This window comes from Pecten maximus, chromosome 10 (assembly GCF_902652985.1).
Source record: "Pecten maximus chromosome 10, xPecMax1.1, whole genome shotgun sequence".
Lineage (NCBI taxonomy): Eukaryota > Metazoa > Mollusca > Bivalvia > Pectinida > Pectinidae > Pecten > Pecten maximus.
Window position 1 is genome coordinate 25776542 of NC_047024.1, and position 22333 is coordinate 25798874.

The window sequence follows — 22333 nt, forward strand, 5'->3', positions numbered from 1 at the left end:
TACTATGGTCACTGCGAAAATCTCGTACGAACGACTTATTTATCGCCAAGGAAATAAATCAGAAATCCTCATGTACGTAAGACTTGTATTGACTCACGAGACATAAGCAAGAAATTTATCTCGTACGTGCGACTTATTTCTGGAAGGAGATAAACAAGAAATGCATATGGTAGATATGACTTATTATATCGTGGGAGATAAATTAGAAATTCATCTCGTACGAGATAAAGAGTCGCATTCGAGATTTTTATTGGTATCAGTTAATAGTGAAACCATTTCACGAATCTGATAAGTTATCTTGAAATATATCTCTATTGGTTTTATTTATTTATTTATGTCTTGACAAAAAGACGGATTATCTCAAAAATCTATATTTTACGTATTCCGTTTTAAGCATGCTGTATGTGAACATAGCTTTACTCATCTTTTTTTTCCAATAGAGAATAGATCAATCATGGAAGATGAAAACACTTAAGATTTTGATGTTACACCTTTGTAGATGTCGTCACCAGCAAACAGAAATGTTTCTGTACGCTGACAAGAAGATGGAGAGGTGAACCGATTAGCCGGAAACAAACAATGGAAGGGCGACTGGAGGACACCGTCTATAGATGCTCCGCTGATAGTGATACTAAATACTTTAGACTTTTATATACCGCAAAATCATCGCAACATAGTCGTCTCTAAGTGGTTCACAAATTATTATTATTGAGTCTTTATTTACCAGCTACCAAACTGTAGTGTCTTTCTCAGCTCCCTGGAGATTATGCTGCCGGAGCTGCCATTTCGCCGCTAACAACTTACACACGACATTAATTGATTTTCTTCCACTGACCTACCAAGAACTCATTTACAGATGAGTCAACTGGAACACAATGGAATAAAGTATCTTGTACAAGGATACAACACAGCGCCCGTGCCGGGACTCCAACCAGCAACCCTTCGGTCACATAGCCCTGCGGCCTACCACTAAACCACCGTGCACCCGATGCCTGTAACTCCTATAACTCGATAGAGGGGACATAACCCAAGCTGATCAGCTGACTACGTGTGTCACAGAAATAGGTGTGTAAGATATGAGAACAAAATTATAGAAAGTTAAAATGGGTATTATCTAGGACACAGTGTATAAGCTACTGTCCTCCTGACGAGAATCCGAGACAGTTCATCATTAAAATGTACATCCTATTTAGATAGCTGTTTTAATACTTTTTGATATTTTCATGAAAGCATTGTATCAATTATATCAGTTCCCAGTCCTACTCAAAACTGTTTTATCTATATCCAATAACTATTGTTTGTTTTCATTTCTACTTTCAGATAAAAACAAAGCAGGGAGTTGAAGAGTCAAGCACAGTTTATAATGTTAAGACACTTGATCAAAAAGAAACATATTGACCGTTGTCCAGTTCCAGTCATCATAAAATAATACAATAAAAGGGCGATCGGGTGGCACAGTGGTAACACTTCACCTAAGCGGCCGGGGTTCGATTCCGCGATCGGATGTGAATAGGTATGGGGTCACTTGATCGACCACGTGGGTTTTCCCCGGATACTCCGGTTTCCTCCCTCCGTAAGACCTCTGGCATGGGTGCTTCCATCCGGTCCAACAAGTTTAATTAGTATAAGTTGATATAATTTTCGCAATTGTTAAATAAATAAAGTTTACAAAACAACACACTATTGCAATGCATAAATACTTTTACGCCCACTTGAAATGACCGATAACTCTAGGAACGAGAATGACGTGTAGTACAACCAGGTGGAGCTGCGACTTAATTTTATTTTCAATAAAATGTTTTTTTTAAGGAATATTTACAGTTTACCTCGCCAAAGACTCAATGCTATTAATACACTTGTTTGCATATACTAGTATATCTCATATGAAATGCAAACCCATATGGCACAATATATTTTCTATATACAGGTATGTTTTAACTTATGTATATTTTGTTGAAATTGAAAGAATTAAAAAAAATAAAAAATCGTAATGCCTCCTTAACCCGTATACTTAAACCCTGGTGTATCACACATACTATATATATTCACAGTGGAAGGATGGCAGAGTTAACTCCCTTAGTCATACACGAAACACCAATCAGATTATCATGAGGAAAAAGTAAAAAGGATGGTACAAAATAACATAATTATCTATGGAAATGTATATAAAATTAAGTACATGCACACCGAATAGGGAATATAAAACTACATCATATACCTGTCGAGCTGTCTGGTCTTTCTGATGCCAAGGGTGAAAAGATAGATCCAAGGAGATAATAATAGTGAGATTGTGTCCTAGTGTTATTTTTCAATGACTATGCATTGTCGCACACATTCATTAAGATCCATTTAAAGCTGATACATCGCCAACAAAAAAATGAGTATTAATGATTTAAAACAAGAATAGGTCGTTGTATATTTTCATATAATACCAATCGTTACATACTTTACACTATCATCATTCTTCAAACTGTTTAGTTTATCGTTTTTATCTTTCAAATTTCAAAATGAAGAACTAATTATTTGCATCCTGGAGAATATCCACTGTGCGTTGCCTCCATATTTTGTATTTATTTTTTTCGGTCCTAAAAACGATAATTTTGGGACATTGTTATAAATTGTTTTAACTCTTTGGTGTTAACTAGATAGACAAACTTTATTATATCGAACTCTGATAACTCGAAGACCCTGCTAAAAATTCAGTCCTTGGTTACCTCGAACCCTCGTGATAACTCGAAGTTATTTCATGGGGCCCCATTGCCTTTGAGATAACGAGGTTCGACATTATATTGATATCCCATAGCAGCCGTTTTATGCATGTTTGTGAGAAGCATACATACCGGGATAGTGTCTAACATCAAATTACATTTTCTTCCACCTAACACAACATCATATACCCAGTCGCTGGACCAGGGCATGATTCAGCCTCCGAAGATAAAATACAAGAAACGTCAGTTATTACATCTAGTAAAATAAATTGATTGACAACCAACCATTTGTGGATCTGATCTGCTGAAGGAGAATCACACTCTTGCTACTCTAACTGATTATCAGAGGTTGAGGAGAAGTTCCATCACCAAGTACTCTTACTTATAATGACTGGATTGCGATTTGTGTGTTGGTGGTGTTATTTTTATCATTATCTTGATAACGTTTTACCTATAATGTATTTATATGCCCTATCAAGGACTTAACAGACATTGATAATATAATGCCAACTTGTCAGACAGAGTTATTGACTGAATGGACAAGCATGGGAAATTATAAAGGGCGTCCAGAAGATTTCAAGATTTCAAGATTTTTTATTCGCTCAAGACACACAAAGTGTGTAACAAGAGGTCGATATGACAAAACAATGTACATGGCTTACAGGGTAATAACTTGAAAATACAAGTGTATATATACTAACGTAGTTATAAACAATGCTATCTCACTATACATATACAAAAAAATGTAATAACTACAATACAACATATGAAATATTGTACTTATCTATTATCTACGTGAAATACAAAGTTTTTCTACATTTTTCAGGAAATGACTAACTCTAGATAATAATGACTTGTTACATATTTCAAACATACCTTCCATTTTAGTTAAACTAGGATTTATATAATAATAATTTGGAATGTATTTGTGTCTAAACTCTGTCACTAAAATGTTATTGCATTGAAATAAATAGTGGTATTCTTCACCAATACCGTTATGACATAATAAGCAATCACGATTATTACGTGGTATACCAATCCATCTACCAGTTTCAACAGGTAACTTAACAAAAAAACAACAACAACAACAACAACAACAACAACAACAACAATGATGACTGTGAAAGTGATGAGAGTGACAGTCCCAGGATGTTGTTTTGCTGATTTGAACCAAGCCAATGAAAATGATTTTGTGTTTAAATTCAAATTGTTTGCTTTGCAGTACATGCAGGGAATACAGAAATTGCGAGTCGTGTGTCTCAATCCGACGATAATTTGTCAGAAATGGCAGTGAATGTAATCAAATATTACCATTACACATTTTTTGTATGACTTTGATACCATGGCAACCAAACGTTTTGAGAAAAAACAAAAACAAAACGAAAAACTTGACCACATCTGCACAAGATACCTAATATTCCTGTGTAGTTTCATTAATAAACAACAACAAAGAATATTGACATAATAACGAAAACATTATTCAAACTCAAAATCGATTGAATTAAGGAGAAACAAACACAAAAATGTAGATTGACATGGAGACTCCCGAAAAAGAACTTGGATGATACTTTAGTAATAACATGTGATTCGAAAGAGTAGGCGTCTTGTCATCATCGACGACCCCCGATATACGGATCCAAATACGGTTTGTGGCACAATCTCAAATGAGAGTTAAAGCGACCTAAGTGTTAAAAATCAAAAGGAGAAAAAGATATATAAAGTGATATCTTCCAAGAGTTACACTTTCTATTATAGGGAACAACCAACCCAACGTTGAGCCAAGGATAAAATGTCTTGCAGCCACTGATTGGCCAGTATGTTATGAAGTGAGAAAATAGATATGTAGCCTGATAGGTAACTATCAATAAGAAATGTTGATATAAATTTCGTAAGTCCGATTGGTTTTTTTCCCAAAAGCTCACGTAATAATAGTAAACAGGTAAACATTTACGATTTTTGAGAATTTTTACTGCGAAATTCACCTATTTTCAAAATGGCTACCCTGGAGAAAATTTGAGCTGAAGGACCCAACTTTTTTTTTTGATTAGGTGTTATATCAGACCCTAAACTTTTGTTATAAACCATAATCGTCATATTCAATTCAAGAATTTGAATGAAATAATCCAAAACGTTAACACTAAAGTCTATGGGAAAACAATTGGTTGGTTGGTCTCTTTAATTGCTAAAGTTAAACGTGACTGCAACAAACACGTGTTTTCTTTTCAACGGAAGTAAATGTCCGACTCGGCTTTCTCCATAATAAATCGAACATTATTATGTTTACAAGCAACAGTCGAAGTGAACACTGTTTTAACAACGAAACTATGTACAAAAACAGCGAAGTTGACGGTATAGGCTAGTGTATCGTTCTATTATGGGTATATTTGATTATCTATAGGTCGAACTCTTCGTTTCCTGAGGGCGAAAACTAAGGTAAGAGTCGCTTTAATGTGATGAAAATGGAACCGCATATTTCCAAATGAGATCATGATGCTGTCCGTAAAAATTCCCTATAGCCATCAACCTGCATCTCTCGACATCTCGTGTTCTTAATTTCTCCGTCAGTAGTCGACAGCACTCACGGAAATTGTGATGATGGGAACAAGCCCTTGGATATCGAATCAACTTGTAGGCACCGTAGGTAGGGGATGCAGGGATGTCGCTACCTAGAAAGGGAAAATTAACAATTGGGAAATTGAGATCATCATGCTTATAATAAAATCGCCTAAAGTTGAAATATCTGTATTGTCATTGATTTCAAGTTATATATTCGATCGTTATGGTTATTTAAATAATAATAATAATATTTTTTTATCATTATTATTTGAAGATAAGACTTCGTCAATATACCTTTAAATGAACTTGAAAAACTTTGCATGATCTCTTCAATAAAATCAGCTTCAAAAATAAAAATAGGTGGGCACAGTTTGATCCTGCGGGTATTCCAATAGTTTGTTGGACAATCTGATCACCAAACTCAGAAGAGATGTTGTCAATGTTGTCAATCAGAAATCTATTAGAACTAGTCGTATGTTTTACGAAATAAACAAATACACTCCTGTGTAGTTCACAGCTATGTACTTACATTCAATTGGTTTGCGTGTTAAGAGCCATGGTTAGGGTTTCATTTTTCAATATTAAGACGTGCAGTTATGACAAACCTTTGGAACAATAATAAAATCCAATATTAGATACAGTATTAATTTTATATAGAATATCTACCTGGTATTTTTTACAAAGTGCCTCAATAATGCATTTACCAGTCCCTGTATTTAAAGATATTTTTGTATGGCATTTTGTGTTTTGTGAAGGATGATGGTGTTTTATTAATTGGTACATTATATATATCTACATAGATATCCTTATTTTCGTATCCTGTAATATTCATAAATTGTATTAGATCATTAGTTATAGATATGTTGCTTTTTCTTTTCTTTCAACTGCCCCCTCCGATTTTTTATAATAAATTGCTTCCCGATTATTATACAATACAAATAAGGTTTGTATTTCATAATATTTATAGAACATCTTAAACCACCTTTTTATAATGTCCGACTGTATATAGACTTGCCTTGGTTCAGACCACGTGTGTTAGACTATAATATCACTGGTATGTTATTTACCTGTGTCTGGCGAATCAATCACCCTCGCCTCTGACAGGCCGGTCAAGGTTTACGTCACGTCTCTGAATACGTCTCCATCCCTGACCTGTTTATACAATACGTAATTCCAAGTGATGTTTATATGGGATGATAAAAAGGTAACGGGTTTTCCCACAATGACATTTTAAATTCTTGGAAACACTAATACAATGCGATAAAGAAGGAGAACGATATGGGATTCGTTTTAATATTTTAGAGAAAGATGAAATCAGGTGACTTAATGATACATGTTCCTGGTGTCCTTAATTAAACTATCTGTTATATATGTGACCTTCGTATAAATCACTGGGAAATGACATCATGAAAATACAAGATTCTTCGTTTTCAGGTATGTATCTTTTAATATTAACAATGTATATAATATATGTTCTTATCTTAAACCCTACTGTCGTTATAGTGTTCCTGTGCATGTTTTCAATGTCGTTACATTATGTTGTTAGACTCATATTTTTAAATTCTGAACTATTGAATTGATAAGTCAATAATATTATCATTCTGTTTCATTTTTTAGATAAAATTTCCTTAGCTATACAAAATATTATCCTCCCTGCACCAAATTTGTTCTACATAACCATCTTCAAAGATGCTATGCCACCGAAAGTGTATTAACTGCTTGATTTAAACATGTTTTGTTAGCATCTTTGTATATACAAGCGAATTGGGCACATGCTATCCAATTTATACTAAGCCTATATTCAATATAATGTTACAATATACATTTTTAAAATAAAGCATATTCACATATTTACATAATATTAGAGAGACAGACACAAAGACAGAGATAGACAGACAGAGAGCAGCTTGTCACACAAATAACAATAACGGTATAGAAATGTATTACTTAACACCGCCAAATGAATAGAAATAACAATATCCTAAAAATGATCACTTATAAGACCGAAAGTTACCCAACACCAAATAGCACAACGACATCACGGTTTGTCTGAATAAATTTCAGAAATGAAACTACGTCTATCCAAAAGAGGCGAACATAAACCCAAAAAAAATCTGGATTCAATCTATCATTTATTCATTTTATAATCGAAAGATAATAGCGAAGAGTTTATAACCTTTGTTCTACATAATCATCTTTAACTTGTGTTTTCTCCAGAGATTTTCGCGAAAGATATAACCTGCCTGACCTTTGGTTATAAGTCAGAATTTCCTTCTGTCAGTGCTTCTCCGTTTGATGTAACGTAATCCTTTGTGTATAGTCCACTCCGGTTCTCAATGAACAAGGTTAATACAACTATTTACTTGATATATATGTCCACTCACAGTATAAATTTATCCTTCATATCTCAAACGTAAACAGCAATGTCGGCACCTGATAGTACCAAGGAAACATGGATTTGACAATTATCGTATAGCCCGCCTTTTGATATTTTTTAGGAAAACATTTTGTCATATAGCCCGCAGACATTTTTTAATGTTTTAAATTATGTAGCTCACGGGCAATATTCCGGAAAATAAGGTAATATATCTAGGTGTGTACGTGGGGCAGTAAAGTCCGACACGTCAACATAGCTGCTATATAACAACCGTTTTGTACACCTTGACAAAAGGGATTTGTTGAGGCAGCCTTATGATATTTATCTCTTCTAATTCCACATCATTACTAGTTAGATACGTCTAATTCCACATGATTACTAGTTAGATACTTCTAATTCCACATCATTACTAGTTAGATACGTCTAATTCCACATCATTACTAGTTAGATACTTCTAATTCCACATCATTACTAGTTAGATACGTCTAATTCCACATCATTACTAGTTAGATACTTCTTATTCCACATGATTACTAGTTAGATACTTCTAATTCCACATGATTACTAGTTAGATACTTCTAATTCCACATCATTACTAGTAAGATACATGGGCAAAACATATGTAAGAATTAGCACTAAGTTATCAATTGTAATTTAGATATCGGAAACATCAGACAGTTCGTTTACTCAGAACCACCATAAGAATTAGCTCTTAATTACCAATTGTAATGTGGATACTTAGAACCACCAGAAGAATTTAGAGGACACAAGCGTTGGTTAAACGTTTGTACGAAAGTGCACAAACCCCATAGGTCAATCCAGTTAAAACAATTGGGATATTGGATGATATGCAGAACAGAGGCCACAATTCATAAGAATTTAGATATGGAATGTAGGGCTACAGAATAGGCTTGTAAAGGATACAGTATATACTGAATAAAGCATAATTCGTTCGAAGACTCTAGAAGGGATCATGTACTGTAACCGTACCTATTTTAGCAGTAATAATATCTTAGCGCTTTTCGCGCCGGAAAACGTTGCGCAAAATTATGATTGTGTTAATTGCACTTCATGAATACAAATTATGTTGTAAAAATAAATGCGAATGCGCCAATTTATCATTACGCTTATCTGTTGAAAGTATAATGCTCTAAATTTGAGTTCAGTTCGTTTACACTATAAAGAAGGGTGTGTGTTTTAACCTCCGGATCTAATTTGGTACAGTTTGGAAAATGAACACACACACACACACAAAATAAATAGATAAAAAAAAACATTCCGACCATGGATATTTTAAGCCACATCCACTATTCATGAGATTTTGAACGTGATATGCAGCAACAGACAACCCTCAGGGACTTAAAATCGACAGGCAGAGCTTACCACACAGCAATCTCAAAGGATTAATACACAAACCTTTATTTATGGTATCAGTTATAGATCCAATACGTGACGATGTTTATCTGTGTGTTGTGATGATGAAGACTTCAAATATAATTACTTCCCTTTATTCAGACCACGTGTGTTTGACAATATTACATCGCATAGGTGTGCTATTTACTTGTTTGTCTAGCAAATTAATCATCCTGTCAGCGTCCACGTCCTTGAATTAATGTCCCTTAAACAGTTTACATAGTGCGTAATTTCTCGTGATGTCTATATAGAATTGTAAAAAGGTATACGGGATTTTCCTTACAGAATCCAGAATTCTTGGAACCCCCATACGATTAAGAAGACGAGCAATATGGTATTCCACTTATTAACTTTTGGGAAAGATGAAAGCAGGTGAACAATTGATATGTTTTCTTATGTCTATTTATTAAACTCTCCGTTATATTTGTGTTAATCATTCTCGTTGGGATATTACACAATGAAAAAGCAGGATTCTAAATATTAACAATATAAATCATATTGGTATTCTTGTCTACAGCCCTGCTCTCATTTCACCGTTTTAAGTTAATCTGCACATTTTGGCACAACTTGAAAAACACATTTTTATACAATATATGATCTCCTGGCTCCGCCTGATATGAACCCAACTAAGATTTGTTGAAAGACGATATTGCAAAGCGATCCTAAATTTATATTTTGAAATGATTAACTACTGGAATTATGCTTTAGTCATTTATATTATGATTATATTTACTTTTTACATGAAATTCCATAAGCTACAAAACATTTCATCATTCCTCGACCAACATTTTCTACATAACCGTCTTTAAATGTGATAACGTCCCAGATGTACATTATAGATATATAAATCATATTGATATCTAGTCTCCGGAGATTTTCCCGGAAGATAGAACCTGTCTGACCTTTGGTTATAACTAGTTGTGGGATTTCCTTCTGTCCGTACTTGTCTCGGTGTATATAGGTATGTACGCAATAAAGTCTGATACATACCTGTTATATAGCATCCGTTTTGTACATAGATAAATTATGTATTATGCAAATAACAATATACCATTGACAAAAGGGATTTGTTGAGGCAGCCTTCCAAGTTAGCCATTTCTGGTTGTTACACCATCGCAGTTCATATACGTATGTATGATGACTGTTAATTTAGTGAACACGAAGCATTACTGTTGTTTAGTCTGTTAGACATAGAGTTTATAATTACTGTTGTTTAGTCTGTTAGACGTGGAGTATAAATACTGTTGTTTAGTCTGTTAGACATGGAGTATAATTACTGTTGTTTAGTCTGATAGATAAGGAGTATTATTATTGTTGTTTAGTCTGTTAGACATGGAGTATAATTACCGTTGTTTAGTCTTTTAGACATGGAGTATAATTACTGTTGTTTAGTCTGTTAGACATAGAGTTTATAATTACTGTTGTTTAGTCTGTTAGACGTGGAGTATAATTACTGTTGTTTAGTCTGTTAGACATGGAGTATAATTACTGTTGTTTAGTCTGTTAGATAAGGAGTATTATTATTGTTGTTTAGTCTGTTAGACATGGAGTATAATTACTGTTGTTTAGTCTTTTAGACATGGAGTATAATTACTGTTGTTTAGTCTGTTAGACATGGAGTATAATTACTGTTGTTTAGTCTGTTAGACATGGAGTATAATTACTGTTGTTTAGTCTGTTAGACATGGAGTATAATTACTGTTGTTTAGTCTGTTAGACATGGAATATAATTACTGTTGTTTAGTCTGTTAGACATGGAGTATAATTACTGTTGTTTAGTCTGTTAGACATGGAGTATAATTACTGTTGTTTAGTCTGTTAGACATGGAGTATATGATTACTGTTGTTTTAGTTTGTTAGACCTGGAATGAATAATTACTGTTGTTTAAGTCTGTTAGACATGGAATGTATAATAACTGTTAATTCATCTGTATACAACACGAAGCATATAATTACTGTTGTTTAGTCTGTTAGACATGGAGTATAATTACTGTTGTTTAGTCTGTTAGACATGGAGTATATATTTACTGTTGTTTAGTCTATTAGACATGAATGTATATAATTACTATTGTTTAAGTATGTTAGGCATGGAATGTATAATAACTGTTTATTCATCTGTACAACACGAAGCATATAATTACTGTTGTTTAGTCTGTTAGACACGGAGTATATACTCACTGTTGTTTTGGTCTGTTAGACATGGAATGTATAATTACTTATTTTTAAGTATGTTAGGCATCAAGTAAATCAATTGATGTTGTTTTAGTCTGTAGTACATGGAGTTTAAATTTACCGTTATTTTATTCTATACGTTTATTGCAGGAATTATATAACTATTGTTGTTGAGCATATGAATTGTCTATGTATCTTATTAATATGTCGTGTAAAATCGATTTGAATTTGAATTTGAATTTGAATTTTGGAATTGCATTACTGCCAAATCAATGAATGCATTGTCTATTCGCCTTCGTCAAATATGTAACTATCTATGAATGTATTACAAATAAGCTTCATATCCATCGCTTTATATGATAATTATAGAATCAGAAAAACTCCGTAAACTATAACATCCAGCATCCGACGATCCCGCATGTTTATTTGTATACTAAACTAATGCATATACAGTTATAATCTGATCAATGAAACACAACAAAATTGTTTTCCTTGTGTATAAACAGCTTAACTACTATTTAGCAAATATTCATAGAATTGTATTGTGTTTGATTACTGAGTAAATTGAACTAAAACTGAAAATAAGTTGTATATTTAGTAAGATTATACGAAATATAATCATACGTGGTTGCGCATTTTGATCTTTGAGAAATTTGACCTAGAGGAAGCTTGTTGGGCTAATGCGATAGATGTCATGTTAAAGTTTAAAATGTACAGCTACTCTTGGAACATCTCCTAAACATCAGTGAAACAATTAAATAAATATCAATATTCAAACGCATGATATTTTTGTTGGTAGGTCAGTACAATGCTTAAGAGTTTATGTTTTAAATATAGTGTACATATGGAGATGTAATGTATTTATCATGACAAACTGACAAGACTTGGGCATGTGCCCACATATCTAACCTTGCGCAGCTGTTGCTTCCTCTACTGCTGTTATTGCATTAAATACGGCCTGTACAGGTAGGGGCAGACAGGTAAAACGGACAGGTAAGTCTGTTTATAGGTAAACTCGCCTAGAGTTGTGTCACGCCTGATACAGGACCTTTATGATTAACACTGACAATATGTCTTAAATGGAGGATTTTGTTTCGGATTATGGACTCTTCTGTGCTGGTAAACAAACTACTCATACTCATGTGATTTTTTTTTAATCTTTAATGTCTGTAATAATTAGCTTTTGTTTGATGATAGTTACAATGATGTAGAGGCAACCGATTACTGTTGTATTTTATCGAGAGTCGCCTAGCATAGAAAGGAAATGTTAATATCTATAAAATACAATGAGGTTATACCTTTTTTTTTAACTTGAAAAATTTTAATTGAACAAAATGGGGTAACGAATTGATTAATGATAAGGAAGAAATTACTTTATTTCATGAAACCATTTTTCCTGTTTAGGAAGTTTATTGTGAATAATAGTGTATAGACAGTGAATGGTTAGTTTTAATATTTCAGTAACAACATTGTCTGACAGCGTCATTTAAATAAATGATATGTAAAGCGTATGTAAAATTTGGACACTGTAGTCTATACTGTGCGAAGTGACAGTCGACTTGACAGGTCGATCTGGCTACACTTTCAAACGTTCAATCAAAATCAATCAAAAATCGACAGGTCGATTCGGCAGCATAATACGAATATATACGAGTATTTAGGCAGTTTCATATGCGTTCACAGTACTAAATTGTTGTTAAATCGGGTAATGCGAAAGACTATTGGAAGCCATATTGCAATTTAACATACTCAATTGACACTGAGATAATATAAGTTATACGTTTGTAACAAAGATTTCTTTAACTTGAATGCGTTTCTTTTTTTCTCGTAAGATTATCAATTTTACCTGCCTCTAGGCAGCTTGCATCACTGATCAGTCATATTGCAGTTTAATTAATTTTGACTTTACGGTCTGTAATTTGTATCGCGTATCAGTCATATTGAAGTTTAATTTTGACTTTACGGTATGTAATTTGTAATGAAATGTGATGATATCTGCTATGTCCTTTTTTACAATCCCTGCTGCATCGAAATACAAAATGTCACCTACAAGATACGCTGTATAAATGATTATTATTGAACTGTATTGAATATATCCTTCCATGAACTACTAACCTCATATTAGCCCGTGCACAGTACATATAATAGTACCACTTGAAGAAGTATACATAATTAATGACTTTCACACAGTTATACCTTCTATCATACCATCAACTAGATATTACAGGTATGTCGAAGATTATAGCTACATATAACTCAACACGTTTCCTCCCATGACGACAACAAACAAAAATAGCTTGTCAACATCAGTATTGTAAGGTAACGGCAGCATAAAATGTTAATTGCAAGAAAGCACGCTTTTTTCAAAGCATGTTATTGTAGAATAATTCACTAAGTTCCCTATCATGGCGTCAAACGACAAAAACCGAGGCTTTAGGGAATTTACCGAGACCATGAATTTTAATGACACGAAATGACATGAGGCAGCATACTTAAAATTTTATTTGGTAAAGATATTCTTATTTCTAGTAAGATTAATTGATATATTACTTTCTGTCTCGACATTCAATCTCTTAAATGGTTTACCTGAAATTTTATGTTTATGCTTGACATTTTAGTGGCAATATAGTGCATATGCCTCATGTAACGTCTTATAAATAGAGCAATCACCTACGAATACACGCTCATGTACTCAGCTAGTCTCCAAAATATACCAAATTGATTCAATAAGGGTGAGTCTCCCCATTATATATCGTTACGGTCAATTTATTAACTTTTACTAAGTTCCCGTCTCGATTCCTACGTTTTTTTAAAGTAAAATTGACGAGTCCTAGAAGGACGAAACAGTGGTATGATGCAGCTTTATTGTCATAATTCGGCATTTCATTGTATTTATTACTTTTAAACAACCCTCGTTAGAGTAACCAGTGATACTTGGCACCTTACCGAGTTAAACACCGATCTGTACTTTATTACCTAGATTATCGCGCGCCACCTTGACTGGATATATATATAAACGCCCTTTGGTCACTAAGTTGTCCATCACGGTAGTACCCTGCGGTAAGTTCTATGGATGAAACATACGTTTACACGCCGAAATATGTCACCAGTCGTAATATTTTTTTTATGATATACTTACGTATTTATTCGGCGATTGAAAATAAAATATGGTTGTCGAAACATCACCGGAATTATCAGGAATGACATTAAGTTGACTATGATACCTTCACGCGATTGGACATTCTCTTTGTTTAAAGAAGTATAAGGTTCTCTCATTGATTTCCTTATCTGTAACTTCCGCAATACTTTCAGGTTCCTTAACCCACAGACATATACCACTAGAATAAATGTGGTCTTTTGTGAACCTACACTCACCAGTGCAGTTTGAGGACATTGTTTGGTTCGAGGCAATCTGCCACTGTCATAATTCACGTACATACAGATCTTCGAGCTATATCCACGGACTTGCGACTTCTTACATATAGACTTATAATAAAGCAAATGAAATTTCTTCTGTTATTGTACAGCTCCTCTCAACCATTATCAAGATTCATTTTGCAATGCATTCAAAGACAAACTATGTTGTATTCTATTTAGACTTTTAGTCCATTTTAAGGAACCATTCCGAAAATGGTGGGAGATAAACAGCATGTTAGCTTACAAATTGAGCATTTATCATATTTATTTTGGCTTCGGGGTTACACTACCTTGTAAGGGTTTCCTTATCATATTAGGAAGTATTAACCTAAGCCCAGTAAAACTGAAGAGCACATTCATAGACAAAAACATCTTCACTAGCCAAGGGTTATTAGTTTGTATTCCCGAATACGAAGTTAGAAGTAACCATTGGCTAGCGAAGAGACAAAACGTGTAGGCATTGAAAGATAAATCGAAAATTGTAACAGAAAAAATTATCATCTTTTAGAGAATATGTCAAAAAGTTGAAGAATATATCTGGGTTTCTTTTTATATCATTTGAATATTTGAAGTAATCAACATTTGTTGAAGACTTTTCTTTTAATTTCTAATACACTGTTTCCCTAGTTCTCATTTTGAGAATGTGATTTAACTAAGATTTGACCTAGATTTGTATGGCAGGTGTTGTCGTGACCTAGATTTGTAAGGCGGGTGTTGTCGATGCAGCAGAAGACGGTTACTCTTCCGGAACACCCGGGCTCTTTCTCGTTGTATATTTTGAATGGTCTCGATGCAAATCTTGATTTCTTTTATTCATATTTTGCCCTCGTTTTATCTTAGTCCGAATTATGGATTTGTTATTATTTCGGTATCCCTTCAAATGTTTTCATACTGTATCATGTTATGTTACTGAAGAAAATTATTGAACTCCATTGTATTGTTTTAACGTGTTGGTATAAACTGATCGCCATGTGTTACATGTAACACACCACATGGTATGTGGTAATAAAGGTTTAGTGCTACTTTGTACTTATATCTCTGCGTATACCCTGCTTGCCACAAAAATCCATAAAATGACGCCCATAGTATAGAAAATATCTCTTATTACCATACACAAAAGAAAAGAAACAGACAACATTCTTACACGATCGCTTCTAAGCATAAAGTTGCGTACAGAACATAGATGCGGAGCACTTTGGGTGCAATTAAACATTTTTATCCTGCTAAAGTTAGAGATTATAAAACAATATCAACCTGTTTCATCTGCAGCTACACAATCTGGTTCATACCTCGAGCTCTGTTTGCATCCGAATTTTAAAATATAACATACCAAACAATATAAATGGCTGTAACATCTTGATATACAACTTGATGAAAGAGGAAGCCGTTTATTATCAACAATAATATTCCATATATTTTATAATTAAAACATAGTTTTTAGCAAAGGTGAGCATCCCTCTTTTAGATGTCGGTAGTGTAAAGCATGTAACTTTGAGTATCTTATAAAACTATACAACAGTCTGTACTTGTTTTCAATCAATCACAACAGTCAGAAAAATATACATGTATATCTAAACAATCTCGTATTTGGACTAGAATGATACAGTATATTTGTATTTTGAAAATTTCAATTACTAATCTGCCGTAGATATATCGTCACAAATGCTTTTAGTAAAATCCAGAAAATGTCAACTTCTATTTATTACAATCCAGTAACACTAATTTTCATTTAAATTAAAAATTCATTTAATGCCATATTATCATTTTCGGACAGCATAAAATGTCTTTGTAACTATGTCATCATTTAAATTTCGGTGAATTGTAGAACTTATTTGGCTCTCTTTGGCAATAGGGTTGTCTCGCTAGCCTTATTTTTACTATTTGCCATTTTATTAATCCACTTCATTAATGAAGTCAAATTATAGCGTCCATCTTCCTTGATGTCAGTAGCAATATCCAAAGTATTGTATACCTGACGATAATGACGGACTCTTGTGTTTACTCTAGATAATGATTGTTTTAAGTCGTGGTACAATCATTACCCGTGTTGAACTTAGTAGGTTACAGGAGAGATGTTATATACAAATGTATTTATAATTCCAATAGAGGCAAGGTTTTTTTTTAAAAATACATCCACTGATGTCGCTTTAGATGTCGACTCTCATGACAGAAAAAAAACAGGTTTTTTTTTTTTTTTTTAATGTATTAGAGAAACATGTATATATGGGCGATGTCGAAGGATTGCATAAGACACACAAAATATCAGCGCCTTTCAATATCAATTGAGAGTTACCATGGCCTTGGTTGTGTATACCCCGGTACCGTATTGAAAACATATCATTATCTAAACTAGAATTAGCCATATGCAATATGGCCGCCATACCGTCATACGACCAGAGAGGTCATATAAGAATATTATTTGTACAGATAACGTCTGGGGCTAACTTTTTCTAATTGCGTGTTATAGGTCAGAAGTCAATTAAAAAATCGCTGTAGGGTTCCAAGGAACACTTTAATTGTTTCATTCTTTTTGTATTTTTTCTTTACATGTAAATCTTCCTTTTGTTCATGTTTTGCAATTGTGTTTCGTGTTTCCGAGTAAGATTTTGACGTAGATTTTGAACACTCATCGGTCGTTATTGCGTATGTTATTGGAATGAGTTAAAAGTCACATATAAGTAGAGTACAGAGAGAAAGACAGTAATGGAAGAAAGTGAAAGTTATATGTGTACTATTTATCTACATTTTGTGTTTTTTTAGACTCCAAATCAGAAGAAGCTCCTGTGTTAGAAGTCAACTGCAGTCATGACAACAGTGACCTTGACCCCAGTCATATACCTTACTGGATGAGAACATTGACACCGGATATGAGTTATTTGTTGAGTGATAAGAAATGCAACTCACGACTGTCTACACTTCCGGAGTATTCAAGTTTACTGCGCGAGTCCGACTCTTCATCCGAAGACGATGAAGAGATATGGACAGAGAGGTCGCCCATAATAAGAGAGGGTGGAAACGAAACGGAAATAATAGAGCTGCATTTGGTGAAGGTAGGTCCAATAACGCATTCAGACGAAACCGTAATTCATACTCAATGAAACGAAGACAAAACATGAACAAAATATAGATTGGCATGGAGACCCATGAACAAATGTGAAATGTAACTAAGACCAGTTGTTCCAGATGCTAAGCGTCTTCTGTTTCACCGACAACACCAGCTGCGGTTTCCCTTTGTCTCTCTCTTCTCCATTGGTAATCCTTAGCTAATTGCAGGCACCCGTGTGAGGGTTCCAATCATATTTATACCACAGTCTACTACCCATACCGCCTATATAAGTAGTTATGGCCATACCTTTCTTATTATTACTGAATAAATCATCATGATGGTAAAATATCTGGGTGATAAGCTCTGCTGATTAACTTTTGAGACCGCGGACTACCTTTTCAATGACTTCCACTTTTAGCTCATCATGTAGAGTGGCAATCGTTCAGATTATAAGCCTATATTTCACGTCTTTTTGAAATTATCCAATATCTGAACAAAATCATAAATTATGATATAATGTTGTTAATGCTCCTCCACTTTTTTTATAGTTTAACACTTTTGACCTTTTTTTTTATTCCACCGACTTCCTTTCTGGCTTTTGGTCCCTGGTATGACCAGCAACCCCTAGAAGGACGATACATCTGCATGTACTAACATCACTGAAGAGACCTAGAAGATCAAAACAGATGTACGATGTAGCTTTATGTTCATATTTTGGTATATATACTGCATACTTTAGTAGATTCATATTTAAAGGCGCTATTAACTTCTTTTGTACACTTCTACAGGAAGACGAAGAGATACACACTGAAAGGATAAAGAAAGAAGATCACGTGATAAATATCCCACCGGTCTGGAGGTTTATACAGGGAATCCTAATTGTTCTAATTATAGCTCTGGTTAGTTTTCTACTCATTCGGTTCATGAAGCGGCCTTGGGAAAACTCAGGACCAGTCGCGCACCACCATGATACCAATGTCACGTGACAACTGCTGACAAGATGTTCTATTTTTAGAAGTACATTCATTGATACTGTTTAAAATGCATAATTTACCAAAGACAGTCTTATGTGGTATTTGTAAGAAAAGATTGGAGTAAGCATATCTCTGTTTTGTAAAGAGAAAACTCGTGCTATGAAATAAATATTATGAATATTCATGTATGTTAATTCATACGTCAATCAGCATGCATATAAGCTCCTTGATAAATGTAATTTAGATATTTTGCTCTGTATTTGGCGAATGTTTAAATCAAACGTTAGAGGTGTTGGTGCAATAAAAACAGTAAGTTTTTAGTTAATTTGATAGTTAAAGCTTGCTATATTGAAATACAGCCAAACTTCATAATCTCGAAGTAAAGATTAATTTCCAACAGTAAAAAAATATATAAAATATACTCAGTTACTTCGAATACTTGGGATATCTCGAATTCTGTCTACATCCCACCTGAATTCTACATAACGAGATTCGACTCTATGTCATTGAAAGTTAATAATTGTTTTAAAGACATATTCCCAAAGGTTTTCTGTCTCTGTTGCTAGTCTTTTCATTTATAACGATTCAGTGCTCTTCACTCATTTACACAACAAAATTTTGAATTGTTGTTTTAAGCTGATAATGTATTCAAATGTTTTAAATATAGAATTCATAGCACAAACTAAAAGAGGCTAATCCAAAGTATGTAGATGAGCAAAATGACATTAAATCTCCGTCACAGTATTAATGTTTGTCGAGATAAGGGTAAGCAGAAGAGGGATTTCTTAATTATTGCAAACATTATAAGGTTACCGTGCTGTTCAAATACTAAATTGGATAAATGCCCATTAATTCCAACGATGTGCGTAAAAGTAAGGTATTTCTATTGTATTTGTACGAACAGACACAACTGATCGTATCGTTCTGACTGTGTGAACATTGTATATCACTGGTGCCTAAACATTTTAACTGCCACTCGTGTGAACAGGTGTTATTTGTTGTGTACCGACACTACGTCATGATGTATGTGAATGTGCAAACTTATTTTTCTTGAAATTGTTGTATCTAGACTTTCGAAGTTGCCTAAGTTTTTGCTGAAATTTAACTGTATAGAACGTTTCCCCGAAGATCTGCCGAGTAACACGTGTTTGTAAAACATTTCGCCAAAGAACGGTCGAGTAGCGCTTATTTGTAAAATGGGAAAACGGGAGTCTGTTATGTAGAACTTTTCTCCAAAGACCCGTTGAGTAACACGTATTTGAAAAGGTGGGCTTATTCCATAAAGGATATATTTACGTATCTCAACCTGCCTGTGGACTGTAATATGTAGCTTTCAAACCATAATTTAGTTTTACATTATTTCATTTTCTAGTCACATCAATTTTATCTACCATGAATATAATTGTCTAGTTTCATCGCTGTTGATATTTTTTACGTTTCATATAAATATTCTATAAAAATTATCTTAGCATTGCCCTGCTGATTACATTGTTTGGTTGTTATGGAAATTGGTTCCAAACATGTGATTGGATGTAAATTCTATGATTATTTTTGTGTTACCATTGACACCGATAATATTGTTTGAATAATTTTTGTAATAGCGTCAGAGGTGTCGTCAATACATAGGCATAAGGCTCATCTGTCAATACCCTCGATAAATTTAAGGATTGAATGTCACTTTGGTCGATTTCATGGGGGTGATCTTGAGACAAATTTAATGCGGTTCGTGATCAATTTGTCTCGAGGGCAACTAAATTCAAAATTCATCACCCCATGAAATCGACCAAAACAACTTCCAATCCTGAATTTAGTGTATTTACAGACGAGTCTTATTCCAATGGTCAATTATCATGATACATCGGTGTATTTACAGTAACGACATACACAATGATCACGTGATGCTCAGCTGTTTGTGCGTGGGCATACTAATGGAAGTTTCATTTCATCTCTTCAGTTGTTCTGTTTACGTTATGTTTTATTATTAAATTATGATGTCCTGATTGGTCAGCGTTTCCTCCTTTTTTGTTTGTTATAAAGTACTCTGTCAACTAGATACAATCATGAATCGCTGATCAACTGACGCCATCAGCCAGGTCCATCTTGGACGCTTTGACTCCTATCCTGGAACGTCCTAGTGTGGCGCGTTGACAAGGATTGGCCAAGTCATTGCCCGTCTGTGTATGGCTTCCAGCTCATCTCTTGCCTGTTTGCCAGTCGCTGATTTCCTGTCTCTTCCATTGACCATAATGCCGAGATTATTTTCCAAGGGATTAATTTAAAGGTATAGGAAATTCCAAATCCATAAATCATTTATGGATATTTGAAATGAATTATGGATATCCATAAATAGTGACTTTTTTTCCACTTTGGCTTGTCATACTTGTCTCCACAGGGAAGACACAAACCTTCCATCCCTCTGATCGTACTTCTTCTGGCCGTCTCTCATCCTTAAATTGATGTTATGCCTCCTTATACCACTCCTCCCAGGCCTTGATACCCAGGCTTGATACTAAAATAATTTATTTCATCACAGTACAAATATACAATAGTTGATACACACGTGTTTTAAGAATAAGATGTTATAGATACAGCCAGAAACGCCTTGTTGACATATTCCCCATGGCTCCCCTAGGCTGCAAACAAATGTGTCAAATCTGCAATAATTTCTCGCTCTTTGCTGATGATCAAAAGCCTCACGACATTAACCAGAAGTCCGAGGAGTCTGCATCGCTCAACTAGTATTCACTGTTTTGCCAATTCAGTTCAGTTGATAAAAAAATCATGTTTGGGTCAGTTAACAAAATTGACTACTGTACGTATGGGTCAACATCAAACTGTTGGGTTTATCCCATAAACTCGACACTCAAAAATAAAAGTCCTTTGAGCCAAAATAGTATAAGTAAAGTATATTGATTGTCATTTGGTTAGTCATGCGAGGTCGTTAGTGCTTTAGCAAGTAACTTCTCTTCGCAAACTTGTTGAGCGTCGTCTCTTAACCCTTAATTTCTAGCCAAATGCATTAATTCTTGGCCTTTCTAGGGAAGTTCATCATGGATCTTACCTATATTACATATACATAGGTTAACCTCTTGAAGATCGGATACAAATCTGACCCTTGACCTTCAATATGGACCAAGATAATATATATTTTTTCGGGCGTCATCCCAGGAACCATACTGTCAAGTAACTTGATTCTATTTATTTTAGTTATTGCATAGTTGTTTTAGGGAAAAAGCAAACAAACATGGCTGCCACACCTCGGCTAAAGTTAACTTGTCCCCAAGAGACAAAACATGCAAATAATATTTTCGACTTTTAAGTGCTAAAAAAAGATCTCTGCTTAACAAAATTTATTACATAGAAAGTTTTTCGGAGCTGTGTTTCCCCCCAATTTCTCTTTTTAAGTCATTGGTCAAAAGAATGAAGGTTGTATTGGGAGACAAAATTAGATTGAATCTAGCACACGCATCCTCTTTCCAAAAAAAAAAGTCTATTTATATTTATAGGAAATCTGTTCTACAGCCAGTTAAAAAGACATTGGCATCATAACTTCTTGTTTCTCTTCACATGCACAATACACGTAACCAAGGTGAGTTTGCTCCTTCTATAGTTGGACCAATTTATCCATCAAAGTCGCTCAAGTTGACATTTCACTGGATATGGAGATGTG

General features: G+C 34.1%; 1 protein-coding gene across 2 annotated transcripts; it reads left to right on the forward strand.

The window, feature by feature from the left end:
* The first annotated feature begins 6452 nt into the window (after positions 1–6452).
* Positions 6453–20664, forward strand: LOC117336266. Of its 2 annotated transcripts, none has more exons than XM_033896746.1 (3): positions 6453–6698; positions 17404–17693; positions 18478–20664. In XM_033896746.1, exons 1-3 carry the CDS (start codon positions 6671–6673, stop codon positions 18673–18675), a joined length of 516 nt encoding a protein of 171 aa, XP_033752637.1. In that variant the 5' UTR covers positions 6453–6670; the 3' UTR covers positions 18676–20664. The 2 variants fall into 2 exon arrangements, with proteins under 2 accessions (XP_033752637.1, XP_033752635.1); XM_033896744.1 differs by lacking the exon at positions 6453–6698 and adding an exon at positions 12227–12345.
* Positions 20665–22333: the final 1669 nt, after the last annotated feature.